This window comes from Macaca nemestrina, chromosome 2, assembly GCF_043159975.1.
Source record: "Macaca nemestrina isolate mMacNem1 chromosome 2, mMacNem.hap1, whole genome shotgun sequence".
Lineage (NCBI taxonomy): Eukaryota > Metazoa > Chordata > Mammalia > Primates > Cercopithecidae > Macaca > Macaca nemestrina.
Genome location: NC_092126.1, coordinates 175,639,272 through 175,652,844, shown reverse-complemented (window position 1 = coordinate 175,652,844; position 13,573 = coordinate 175,639,272). Strand labels below are relative to the sequence as shown.

The window sequence follows — 13,573 nt, the reverse complement described above, 5'->3', positions numbered from 1 at the left end:
AGGAATCATCATACATGTTATTGTTTCTGCTGCTAGCTCTACTGTCATGTATCTCGTACCTCCTCTGAAAGACAAATGGCATAGATCAATCTGCAAATATTAGTTCTTTTACTATATATGAATCTTTTAAATTTTGGTTAACACTGAAGTTGATTTTTTCACTAAGGAAGTCGTTTAAGGTAACCTAAAAGCAAACTGAGTAGCAGAAAGAAACAGTGTGTGACTGAAATGCTTCTGTGTGTTATCCACATAGAGATATTCTCCATGCCAGTAATCAATGGGTGACTGTCATGAAGGGAAAAATATTTTAAATGTTATATTTAGCATTTAGGTTTTTTTTCTTCTGCAGTGACAAACATTAAATAAAGTAAAAGCAATAAATAAGCCCCTAAATGATCATGATAAAAATCTATGTTTAAGGTATATGACAGGTACCTAAATATTTTTGGAATTTCTATCTACCTATACTTTATAACCTCAATTTTAGTCTCTTTACAGGGAGATAAGTCCTAAGCAATAAATAAGCAATAAATAACCAATTTATTAATGTGGATACTCAGAGTAACTGAAATCCACATTAATAAGAGAAGAGAATCCATATTAATCAGAAAACATCCAATAGCAAGTTCCCCAAGTTTTTATTTGATTCGTTACTTCCGCCCAGCCCTGGGATTTATGTGCCTAATAGTCATAGCCTTGCCTCCTTATAAGGCACAGAGTTTTTACAGCTTCCCTATTTTCTAGGCTAAAATGCTGGCTAGAATGAAACTGAGTGTGTAAGTCACAAAAGGCACACACACAGAAAAAGGAACTTTCTCTAGATATATGTCACATTTTCCATTTTAATCCCATATATATTGTGATCTAAATAGAGCTTGAAGGTTCTGCAAAGGGTTATAAAATAGAAGCTGTTTCAAACGCACCTCACGATCAATCAAACATTCATAAGAAACTCTTCCAGGTTTAAGTCAATGCATAAAAGAGCTACTAAGATCAAGCAACAAGAATTTGCCTTAGAGTACAGTATAATTTCATAGAAAAAGGTTGACTTACGTTCTTCTTCTATTTTCTTTTTTTTTTTTTTTTTTTTTTTGAGACAGAGTCTCTTGCTCTGTTACTGAGGCTGGAATGCAGTGGCACAATCTCGGCTCACTGCAACCTCTGCCTCCCAGGTTCAAGTGACTCTCCTGCCTCTGCCTCCCGAGTAGCTAGGACTACAGGCACGTGTCACCACGCCCGGCTAATTTTTGAATTTTTTTTTTTTTTTTTTTTTAGCAGAGACGGGGTTTCACCATGTTGGCCAGGCTGATCTCCAGCTCCTGACCTCATGATCCGCCCGCCTCAGCCTCCCAAAGTGCTGGGATTACAGGCATGAGTCACCGCTCCCAGTAACTTACATCCTTCTTAATAAAAATAAGAGTTTGAATCTCATATAAAATTTATCCTCGAGGCCGGGCGCGGTGGCTCAAGCCTGTAATCCCAGCACTTTGGGAGGCCGAGACGGGCGGATCACGAGGTCAGGAGATCGAGACCATCCTGGCGAACACGGTGAAACCCCGTCTCTACTAAAAAAATACAAAAAACTAGCCGGGCGAGGTGGCGGGCGCCTGTAGTCCCAGCTACACAGGAGGCTGAGGCAGGAGAATGGCGTAAACCCGGGAGGCGGAGCTTGCAGTGAGCTGAGATCCGGCCACTGCGCTCCAGCCCCGGCGACAGAGCGAGACTCCGTCTCAAAAAAAAAAAAAAAAAAAAAAAAATTTATCCTCTTCAGGCTTAGAAGAGCTGTTATAGGAGAAAACAGTGTGAACAATAGCAACAAAAATAAAACACCACAAAATACTACCATAGACAGGGTTCTATCCTAAAATGGTCTGTCTCCCTTTGAATATAAGTACACTATATATTGGAAGTAGCTTTGGTTCCTGTTGATTAGTTCAACTACCACTTGTTTTCCAGGCCACCTTAACCTTTTCCTTAAATTAAGCGGCCATTTCCAACAAATACACACGTTGAGGATCCCAAGTGTGAAAAAATCTGAAATCCAAAACACTCTGGTCCCAGGACGGACACTCCACTGCTCTCTGTGGGGTCTACCTAATAACCACAGGCAATGAAAGAGTATCTCCAGGTTTTCTTCAGTGAATCTTCAGAAAGAGTTTCTTTTGGCTCATTTTCTTTGTTAGCATAGCCACATTTCAGCAGGTACCATGGCAAATGTGGGGTAGGTATCTTGTTGCTAGCCCAGTCGTCAAATTTCTCAGTGTAGCGAAAGGGCAAGGAATTTGATACAATAGATACCATAGAACCCAATAACCTCAAGGATCTTACTGATCTTTTCTTATCCTTCAATAAGTGGATTTATCCTTATTTACTGTATGTATCAAAACATTAAATGCAACAAAAAAATAAATTGAAGTAATTCTCCACTTAGTATTAAGACAAAAATAACTTAATGTGTTCTTAACAGCAGGCTCTTATCAAATTTCCTAGTATGATTTTCAGACTGCTTGGCAAGGCAATCTATGTAATTTTTAAAATCTGTGTGCTCTTAAGGATTCCCCTCAGCTACAACTACTGAAATCAATACACAAAATAAAGTACATGAGAAATAATAGTAGTTACACGCTTAACAAAAAATTTATAACCTTAGTGCTTAGCCTGACACAGGAAAACCAAGTATCAGGGGAGGCAATATAACATTTTTGTGAACAAATTACGTATTCTAAAATTTTCTTTTATATGTTCTATAAAATAATCAGTAACCAAAAGCAGGCTACTTCTCAGAAATCTGTTGGGTTGGTTCATTCATTTGTTCTACAAATATTTACTGTGTACCTACAATGTACCAGCCCCTTCTGCTAGTCTACATCAAGGAACAAGTAGAAGATTACTTAATTTGACAATAATTGATTGAGCACTATCAATCTGTATGACAATCACTATTCTAAATGCTGACGGTGAACATAAAAAGCAAACACAAGGCCTGCTTCAAGGCCCTTACATTCTAATGGGTGAGTGTGTGTGTTTGAGGGCAGGAGAGGGTGAGTGATGAGTATGTTACTCCCAAAACTTCTTTCCCAGTTAAACAGATGGTGAAGGCCTACTCTAGTCTAAGAAAATTCCTTTATGCATTTAATCTTTCGAATTCATGCAGATGAAGCAATGACATGTCCCTCTAGCCGCCTGAGAAAACAGCTAATGTTATGGATGGACAAGAAGGTGTTCTGATTTTGTGACTGATAGACAGCACATATAAGATAAAATGCAGGTTGTGACTGATGAAATCTAATGAAATTACCAAGTCAACTTGGGGATAAAATCAAGTCTATCATGTTAAGTTTCCATGACACCCCAAAGACTGGAGCTGACACACCCATATAGGCTCACACAGACTGCAGTCCATCCAAGGAAACCCAAAACCCAAGAATTTAATGCCTGCCCAAAGACATGACATTTGGAGTGATTGGTAAGTAAGGAGAGAGACAGGAAGGCTTACCAGGCTGATGCGTATCAGACTAAGAATAAATCATAAAGAAAGATGGGTTTGATTTCATTATTATAGTGCTGTTTTCTGATAACTCTAGGAAAGTAATTTTAGAATCTTTTTCGTATCTGTTGAGCTGTAAATGAATATTATTTTCAGTGCAGAATAAAGCGCATCTGACACCTTTACACATAAAATTACTATTTCATTTTTTAAATTATTTAAATTTAAATTACTATTTTTCAAATATCTAATACACCTATTTAACACACACAAGCACACACAAATGAAAGCTTCTGAAACTGGTACTGGAAAAAAAAAAGAACATTAATACCAATTATAAACTGGTTACTTGACAGAAGGCAAGTTAAATAATTTTATAATAAACTCCATACACTATCCAACTTGCTCTGATGAAACAATTTTGTCACAATGAATACTGACTAGACATCAGTCTATAGGATAGAGATAAAAGAGCCCAGGCTTTGTGCATCAAGTACTTTGAACATAAAAGATGAAAGAAGAGGATGTCCAACAGACCAAACTTCCTTTTTTTTATTATCAACTTTCCCTGCCTTGTGGATTTCACAATTTTAGAGTGTATGGAGAAAGTTGTGATGTCCGGATTTGGAAAAGGTCAAGGGATTTCTACAAAAGAGTAAAATGCTGAGCTATAGATTTGTTCAATTCCTCCTACAATAAAATCAGCACATAATCACATTAATAACAGGACGTGCTCATTATATGGACAGGACCAAGGGAAAGCACTGGGAGTTCAAGATTATTGAATAGAATTCACAGTAAGGGGCCAGGCACGTGGCTCACGACTGTAATCCCAACACTTTGGGAGGCCAAGGCAGACGGATCACGAGGTCGGGAGTTCAAGACCAGCCTGGTCAATATGGTGAAACCCAGTCTCTACTAAAAATACAAAAATTAGCCAGGCATAGTGGTGCACACCAGTAGCCTGTAGCTACTTGGGAGGCTAAGACAGAAGAAATGCTTGAACCCAGGAGGCGGAGGTTGCAGTGTGCCAAGACCACGCCACTGCACTCCAGCCTGGGCGACAGAGAGAGACTCTATCTCAAAAAAATAAAATAAAAAGAATTCACAGTAAACATAATAACAAAGTCTTATTATCAGGGGCCATCAACCAGGTCACAGAATGATTCTTTGTGATAATATTTATTGTATATTTTACTTTCTTGGATGGAAATTTCCTAGTCCAAGTTAGGATATGTCTTCACTTTTTCAGAGTATTTTCTAATCTATGAAGAGATTTCCTGTTCCATTACTTATTTTAAATATGCTTTCATGGCCGAATTACTTTCATTATTAAGCTGTCCTCAAGTCAAAACTCAAGGACTTAATAGGATCTCAAGGTAGTATAATGAGAACTTTTTTCCTTGAATTTTCTAACAATGATTTCTACAGGAACATCTACTCAAAGACATCTGAGCCATAACCAAAATCTCTGTGGAATAATTTTGAGTAGGGAGGGGAAAGTTGAAAAAAAATTAAAGATGCCTAGAATACACAATTTTAAATTTGGAATCAATTACAGCAGTCCTCACTTTGCACTATGCTGATAGGAATTCCAGTTACCATGGTTTAATCAAATAAATTCCTCACAAATAGTCCAAATTTCAATTACCACAATATATTAACTGAGTAACTGCATGAAGTACAACTTCACTGCTATTTCTTCAGTTCAAAAATAACTATGTAAACAGCAGATGCCCCATCATGATCAGTGGTCAATCATGTCACTTCTTTTGAAGACTGTTGGTGACTAGTCACTGTACATCTGACATTTAGGTCATGCACAGACAGCAAAGTATGGAGTTTTGTTACCTCCTTGTTTCCCAGTGGCATTTTATAAACCCATGTGACATTTTATAATGGAGAAATCAAAAGAGGAAACTAGGCAAGAAACATGAAAGAGTAAAGAAATAAAAACTGACAAATGCTGGGAGTGAAATTTGAATAGACCATAAACAGAATAAGAGAAGAAATAGCTGACTGTGGGAATGTTGACATTACTGCAATGCAAGAAACTCTAGAGACGAAGCCAGAAGAACTCAGCGAAGGTGGACTTACTGATATAAATGAGGAAAGTGAGGAGGATGTAACAAAAAGAATAAAGCTGTCCCAAAGGAAGTGACTGGCAATAAAATAAACTTTAAACATTCAAAAACATTAAAGGAATTCTTTCATGACATTGAGAGTGCAAAGGATAAAACGGTAGAAACTGATCCAAACTTAGAAAGGGGTATGACAATTCACCAAGCCACAGAGAAGACGCTTGCTCTGTATCCAAAGTTATACAAGAAGAACACACAAGTGTTGTTCAAACTACTCTTGATAACACACTTTCATTCTCAATGTTTCTAATGGTTTAATTTACCACATACTAAATACTAGCTTTACTATTTTTCATTTCTCAATGTCATTGTTATTGATAATAACAGAGTTTTTAAGGTTTTAACAAAAAAAATTTTTAAGGTCATGGAACAATACAATAATAGTTTTTCCCATTCATCGTGAAGATTGTTTTGCAGAATTTCAGCTTACACGGTCATGTTTATGGTCTTGAAGCAAGTATTGCCTGTATAAGACACAGTTATAAAGGCAAAGAAAGAACAGACAGACCTATCTCAAAGAATTTCAAAATGTTAGCCAGTTCTTTACATACAGCTGGACCTTAATCCTGCAGGAACTGGAGCTGTAGGTGGACAGAACTTAAAATGATATCAAAGAGTGAGAAAGAAGAATCCTGAAAATCAGCCAGGAACTTAATTGTCAGTAGAGTGGCAAACTGAGTTGGTGTAGTTTTCAGAACACAAACAAAGCGTGTTAAATGCAACACTATCAGTTAAGGCTTGGTGTCTGATTCTAGCAATCTCAGAGTCGTTTGCTAAGCATAGAGATTCTGCTTAAAAGTTCCTCAGTTAAAGCTAAGCTAAAGATGAAGGTATTCAGGAACATTTCCCTCTGAGAGGCCTTTATCTTTGACACATGGTCCAGGGCTCACCAAGTCCTGGTTGGGCTCTGGGAGTTTAAGAGTCTTCTCGGGCTTCTTCCTCAGGAGGACCAATGGCATCCTGAGATACCATTCAAGATACAGCTCTGGTATAAAGAAACTCTTTCTCCGCAGTGAGCAAATGAGGGCATAACCTGCTCTCTTTACTGAAAGTTTAGCCTGGTAAAGGTCCAGGTTTTGTCTTGGATCACAAAGTCTCACATGCAGGGCTGGAAAAACCACTGAGAGAAATCCCCTGTAGCCAAGTACAGACCACAAATGGTAATCAGGAAAAGTGAAAGAGAACTAGAAATCTATAAAATAAAAGTCATGGGTCTGAGTTATTATGAATGCTTTAGGGGCTTTACCATACTGGATTCTAAAAAACATACATCGAAGCAGGTGGAAAATAGAGGTGCTTTCTGTTTCTATTTGGTGGAATGCTCAGGCCATCAACAGGAGGCACTAACAGAAAAGTCAGATTTGGATCCATGACTATCTCAAAGATGTGACAAAGCACAGGATGCACATACATACATGCCTCCCTGGCTGCAATGACTTAAATGTGGGTGCTACAAAGCCAGGGCAATATGCACGTCATACCCACATTTCAGGCATGTAGCTAGCTCAGTGCCCAGCAATCAGCAGGCATCCCATCACTAGGTATTTGCGAGTAAGTAAACAAATTAGGTCAACATTCTGCTCTCCTAATAAGTTTTAACTACTCACTATTATGTGCTTAGGTACAGGTTCACCCTTCATGGAAAGAAAATCCTCAAAATAAATGCAAAACGGGGAGGCAGCAGTACAGTGCAGAGGTACACAGTACTAGTTCAAATCCTAGTACTACCAGGAAACGGCTGGGGGATTGCGGGCAAATTGCCTCATCTATCTGTGCCTGTTTCTTATCTACAAAATGGGAATAACAACAGTGCCTACGCCCATAGAGTTCCTGGGAGAAATAAATGTCATTTCAGATACAGAGTACTTTGCACAGAGCCTGTCATGCAGAGCAAGAGCTCCACAAATGGCTAGCTACTATCATCATCAACACCTTTAAACTTGAGCACAGGCTGGGTGAATCGTGCATAGACATACCTCTTCCATGCACATACACACACATCTACCTGTTTCAAGATGAGCCAAAACAAAAAATTCCCACCAAAATACTTCTGTAGGTTTATAAGCACGTTCCTTAAAATATGACCAGTATAAAAAATATAAAAAAAGAACATTCCACCTTACTAACACAAAAATTCCAATTAAAATAAGATGCTTTTTCACCCATCGAATTAGCAGAGATTTTAGAGTTATAATATCAGAATTATAACTGAGGTGAAAGACAGGTATTCTCATCTGCAATAGTAGTTGATACAAACGTTTCTGGAAAACATTTTGGCAGTATGTATCTAGAGTCTTAAAATATCTCTGCCATTTCCAGGCTTCATATCTTTAGCAGAGTTATTTTCATAGTATCAAAAAAATTGGAAACATCCTTAAAATCCATCAAGATGAGAGTTAAGTAAATTATAGTGCATTCACGAAAGTAGAACACAGGCAGCTATAACAAGATTTCTGAAGACACGGGGGAAAATCAGAATGTACAAGCGTATAAGCTGTATGAGTCCATTTATGGTTACCTTTTTAAAAAAAACATAACAAAAATGAATAGAAAAAGACAGAAAGGGAAATAGGAAATTCACTAGAATATACCAATAGTTTATTTCTAGGTTTGGGGACTACAGATGAGTTTTTTTTTTTTTTTCAATAACTTCCTACTTTGTATGAGGTGTTCTAAAGTGACATGTATTTTTTTTTAAGTCAGAAAAAATATTGTAAAGCTCATTTTGTAAAAATACAGCCAACAGTGCACAAACTCACTCCTGATATTTCACTAAAAATAATGTCACCAATGATAACATCTGGATCAGCAAACATCCATCAAGCCAAACTCAAAAAATCACACTATGTGAAATAATTTCATGATCTTTAAAAAACGCTGTTCCCTGCCCACATCATATGATTTAGCGCTTAAAAAGCCTGGCTCTACCAATATGGTTAAAAGCTTTCCCTAATATCACTGATGTCAGAATAGGTCTTAATGCTATGCCAGTCCTTTTCTTGATACAAAAAACTAAGAAATTCTAGGGAAATTTCAAAAAGAAGTCTAGACACTATCTTGAAAGTAAAAGTTATTAAATGTCTTGACAGTTGCCACTGCCACTCCTTTCTCCCCCTTTTTCCCTTTCAGACAAAAGTTGAGAACATTTCTGAAATCACTGAGCATTTCCAGAATGCCATACTTTGAGAAAAGTGCTTAAAACATATAATCAATCAGTCATCTCCCTTCCATGTTTATATATCACCATAGATATACACAGCTTAAACTGCTGAGTAAAAGTAAAATTCATAAAATATACAACTGGGCAATCCACTGCAATATTTTGCTAGCTTTTGTATGTTTAAAGGTTGCAGAATAAATTAAAGAAGCAGTATTTATTCCTTGCCTATATAAATGTTTACTGGTCTTCAGGATGCTACAAGGAAAGAAGGAATAAATCTTGTATTTAAAAAGCTTAAAAGTTTAGACTGTCACCTCTGAACTTCATTAATTTTGTAAATTTTCTTTACCAAAATATGAAAATATGGTTGATTAAACATTAACCATAATACATATTACCTATCTGCCTAGTAATGACAATTCTATATTGTTGAAGCTAAATCTAGTACAGCATCAAGATCTGCCCTAGGAAGTCTGGTTATGTTACTATTATAGGAAAGCAAGATCAGAGAACATAACTCTCTGGTAGCTGCTTCTTTAGAGGCTGCAGAACTGCACAGAAAGGAGGACAAAACATGGTTCCATGGGACTTTTCCAAGGGTGAACACATGTACACAGAGAAATTCAAACTGGGAAAATAAAAAGAGGGGAATCTAAATGCTCCAAAGTATAACATCCTATCTCAAAACTAATGCAGGCTGTCACCACCTGTTTACCAAATAACATAGTGTGTGTGTGTAGATGTTCTGTGACTATTAAAATGTGACATGGGTTTCAGGTGTTGTTACTAATATTCCCACTATCCACTCTTAAGAGATTAAAAAAAAAAAAACACCAAATGAAAACCACCTTCTTAGGAATTAAAAGTGAACTACAGCAAAACGTGGGTGACAACATATACTTCAAGGAGACTAGCAGTATTCAAATTACATACTCATATTTATCATAATAGCACTTTTCCTAGTACAACTTTAAATATTTCACTGATAATGTCTCCTAGAAATAACTATATCATCACTGAAGCATAAATGAAAAGTAGAAATAATACTTACTTTTAATACCAAACTGTCCCCAAAACAGGAGTATAGCAAAAATTGGGAAAATAACAATGAGAATATTTTCATTTGGAGAAAACCACGAAACTGGGGAAAAAGAAAACAAAAGTCACAATTAATATTTACTGTAACACTTTAAATCCTGCTAATGGTCTATAATACATGCTTTATTATGGAGATGGAAAAAAATTAAAACTGTGGCCTTATTTTTACATATATTTATTTATATACACACATATATTTTATGTATACACACATATACGTAAAACAAATCACATATACAAGGTACTTACGTAAATTTTATTTATGAAAAAATACTACACTTACTTAAGCGTTTCTTACATTTTTCCTATGTTTCACGGAAGGAGGTAGTGCAGTGCAGTGGCTGAGAACAAGGCTCTGTGGCCACACTGCCAGGGTTTGAACCCAACTCTAACTTAACAGTCTGTGGAACCGTGACCACCACTTGACACCTCTTTGTTCTTTGGTGTCCTCAACTGTTACACCAGTATAGCACAGTACATGTATCTTGAAGGACTGTTGTAACTACTAACAAAGTCAATAAAGTACATGCAAAGGGCTTAAAACAAAGCTTAGCACTCACCAGTACTCAGTTAACTAAAATTAGTATGTGTTCATGTGCTGAGTAGCTGTGTATGTGAAGTCCCAAGAATGCACCTTCAAGTAACAATGAAGCATTCCTGTAAAGACAGACTCAGGGAACCTAAGCGAGGAAGACGCACCACTAGGTACTCGCTTCTCACTGTGGCTAAGATGGAGAGCGATGTGCCCGGTCGGTCTTTTCTCAAACTCACTCTGCAATTATCCATGCACAATTAGGCTTCAGAAGGACTGTTTATATGTAAAGTAACATGAGTGGCTTTAGGGTATTAACGAAGCTGTTATTAAGTGGGTCACATGTTACTTTTATCATAAAAATATATCCACATATCCTATATAAAGGAAATTAAGATATTAAGACTTCAAATAAGATTTGTGAGAACTTTTAAAAATTAAGTTTAATTGCCTCTTATAAACCCCTAAGACCATAATTTTAGCCATGAAATTTCTGCTCTAACAATAAAGCCAAGTAAATGGACTGAAAGTATTCCGGAGTTTGCCTGTACAAGGGGCCGTGCGGTTGGAAGAGTACTTCTGATACTGCCTTAAGCAAGCACTGGCATTCCTCTGAAATCAACATTTCTTTCGAATTCAACCATGCACTACCCCTCAGGTCAACAGGTGAGGAATTTTCCAACCTTTTACTCCATAATGATAGCCACATGTTTCTTGTGTTAAGCTTATAATGCTATAATAAATCCTGGTAAAATGCTTATATCAATCCCCAGAATACAACAACATTATAAACTCTGCTTTACAGATACTAGCTTTTCAGAATCCAGCATTTTGTTCTATTCGTAGTAGAGACTCAATATGTTTGCTGTTGAAGGTTACAATAGTCATAAGACAGTTTCATGAGTGAATGGAAGACCTTTTTTTTTTATGCTTCTTTGGTTGTAGATCTCTACCGAGAGATGTTTTTGGATACTCTGAATCAATACCTTAATTTCCAATTGTATAACTGAGTATCTTCTTATACCAAAGAAAAGTCACTTCAGTATAGCCTAAATCCCTACCAGGAAAAAATTTTGGAGATCATGCTTGGATTTTTGTACCTAATCCCCAATGGATTTGGTAAAGCTGTATGATCTAATAGCCATGCTTAATCGATGTACTTTTCCTTACTTCCTCTGTGCTTTTGTTTTTAATTGTGTACCTAAACTCAAGTCTTCACAATTATCATGTGAGAAATTATTAACCCCTCCTTATAGTCATAGAAACTGAGGAACAGTGAATTCAGGCTCTTCAGTTATCTTAACTGGTCAAGTTCCACACTGAATCCTGGTATTGCCCTCAGCCCATCCTCCACAAACTCCCCCTCTCATTTTCCTCATTTCAGTCGTGGTGACCCCATCTCTCCAGTTGCTTGAGGCTGAAAACCTTGGAGTTATACCTGACTCCTTGATTTCTCCCACATCTCACTCTAGTTTTAAACAGCAAATCCTGCTGGCCAATATCTGATCTCATATTCAAGATGAGCTGACAATGAAATGTTCTTTCATTGGTCTCTGCCCCTATACACACAAAAAATTTAGAATATATTAATAGACTATTAATATACTAATATTAATTTGAATATATTAATAAAAGTAAGAGGTGCCTTCAACCCTGAAGTGACCACTCATTTTTCACTTATTCCACGAACACTTATTGAAAGTCCACCATGGAGAGGAACTCCTCTATGCTCTTGAAGGCCAGCAGTGAACAATGCAGGGGACCCTGAGTGTACAGAGTGGGAGAAGCTGAGGCAGTAAGGAAAGGCCTCTAGGGAGAGGAACAAAACTAAGCCTAGGATGGAAAGGAGCCTACATTGTGAAGACAGAGAGGAAGAGATGCCAAAGTAACAGCAAGTTTGAGAAACCAAAGGATGGCCACTGTGGCTGGAATTCAGTGATGAAATCAGATGGGAAGAGTTTGCTGGGGCAAGACCATGTAGAGTCTTAACAGCTTGTTGGGAGAGTTTGGATTTTATTCTAAGAGCAATGACAAGTGGCTGGAAGGCTTTAAACAGGGAAGAAAAATAACCTGACTTATTTCAAATCTTCTTTGGCAGCCACATGGAGAATGGATTACAGGGAAGCAGGACCTGTCAGAAAGTTACAGCAGCAGTAATTTGGAAGGGAGAAGAGTGTGACCAACAAATGCAGTCCTGAACTCAGTTTTACTCATCACATTTGAAGATATAACAGGGAATTGCTCCAAAGGAAGATGACTAGAATGGGGATCCTGAAACCATGAGCAATGGCTAAAAGAACAGAGATTTTCATCACAGACAGGAATACATTTGAGAGAAATACTACAGCCCTCCCAGTGAGTGAGAATAGCAGCAAGTTTTAGCTTGACTTAAGGAAGAACTGAAACTGCCTGAAAACAGACCAAGATCCTCTGGGAAGTAACAATGTCTCATCACGTCAAGTTTTTGGTAAAAAATCTGAATCGCCAGCTACTTGGGATGTGATAGAAATAATTCGTAAATTAGATGATGATATAGACTAGATGACTACTGAATGACTCCCAGATTCTACGTGAAAACAAGAAATATGAGACATTTCAACGACAGAGAGGAAGATTATAGAACAAAAAATACTGTCTAAATGATTCTTTTTTTTTTCTTTTGAGATGGAGTCTCGCTCTGTTGCCCAGGCTGGAGTGCAGTGGTGCGGTCTCAGCTCACTCAACCTCCACCTAGCGGGTTCAAGCAATTCTCCTGTTTCAGTCTCCCAAGTAGCTGGGATTATAGGCAGGCGCCACCATGCCCAGCTAATTTTTGTAATTTTGGTAGAGACAGGGTTTTGTCATGTTGGCCAGGCTGGTCTCAAACTCCTGACCGAAGGTGATCCACCTGCCTCAGCCTTCCAAAGTGCTGGGATTACAGGCATGGGCTGCCACACCCACCCTAAGTGATTCTTAACTGGAACTTATCAGTTTGTCACTCTCCCTTCTCACTATTGTGCCAGGATTTTAAATTGTTCCCTGGTGTGTGTGGGGGATGGGGAGGGCAATCTATGGAGAAGGGCATCCATAATTCTCTGTTTGAAATCACTGTTGCACATTTCTGCTGGATTTGAGCTACAGTCACTGATGAACATGTTCCTCCTCTAATTTGTTAC

The 13,573-nt window shown here is 37.6% G+C and overlaps 1 protein-coding gene across 8 annotated transcripts in view; it reads right to left on the bottom strand.

Moving 5' to 3' along the window:
- The window catches only part of LOC105477542 (CD47 molecule), a 45,325-nt gene that overhangs the window by 14,308 nt on the left and 17,444 nt on the right, over nucleotides 1–13,573 (bottom strand). For all 8 annotated transcript variants that reach the window (XR_984766.2, XR_984767.2, XR_984768.2 and 5 more), the window contains exon 3: nucleotides 9,840–9,929. Coding sequence is in view for 5 of the 8 variants with exons in the window: in XM_011734089.2 (XP_011732391.1) it covers nucleotides 9,840–9,929 (90 nt within the window). In the remaining 3 variants the exon portion in view is untranslated. The remainder of the gene's footprint in view (nucleotides 1–9,839; nucleotides 9,930–13,573) is intronic.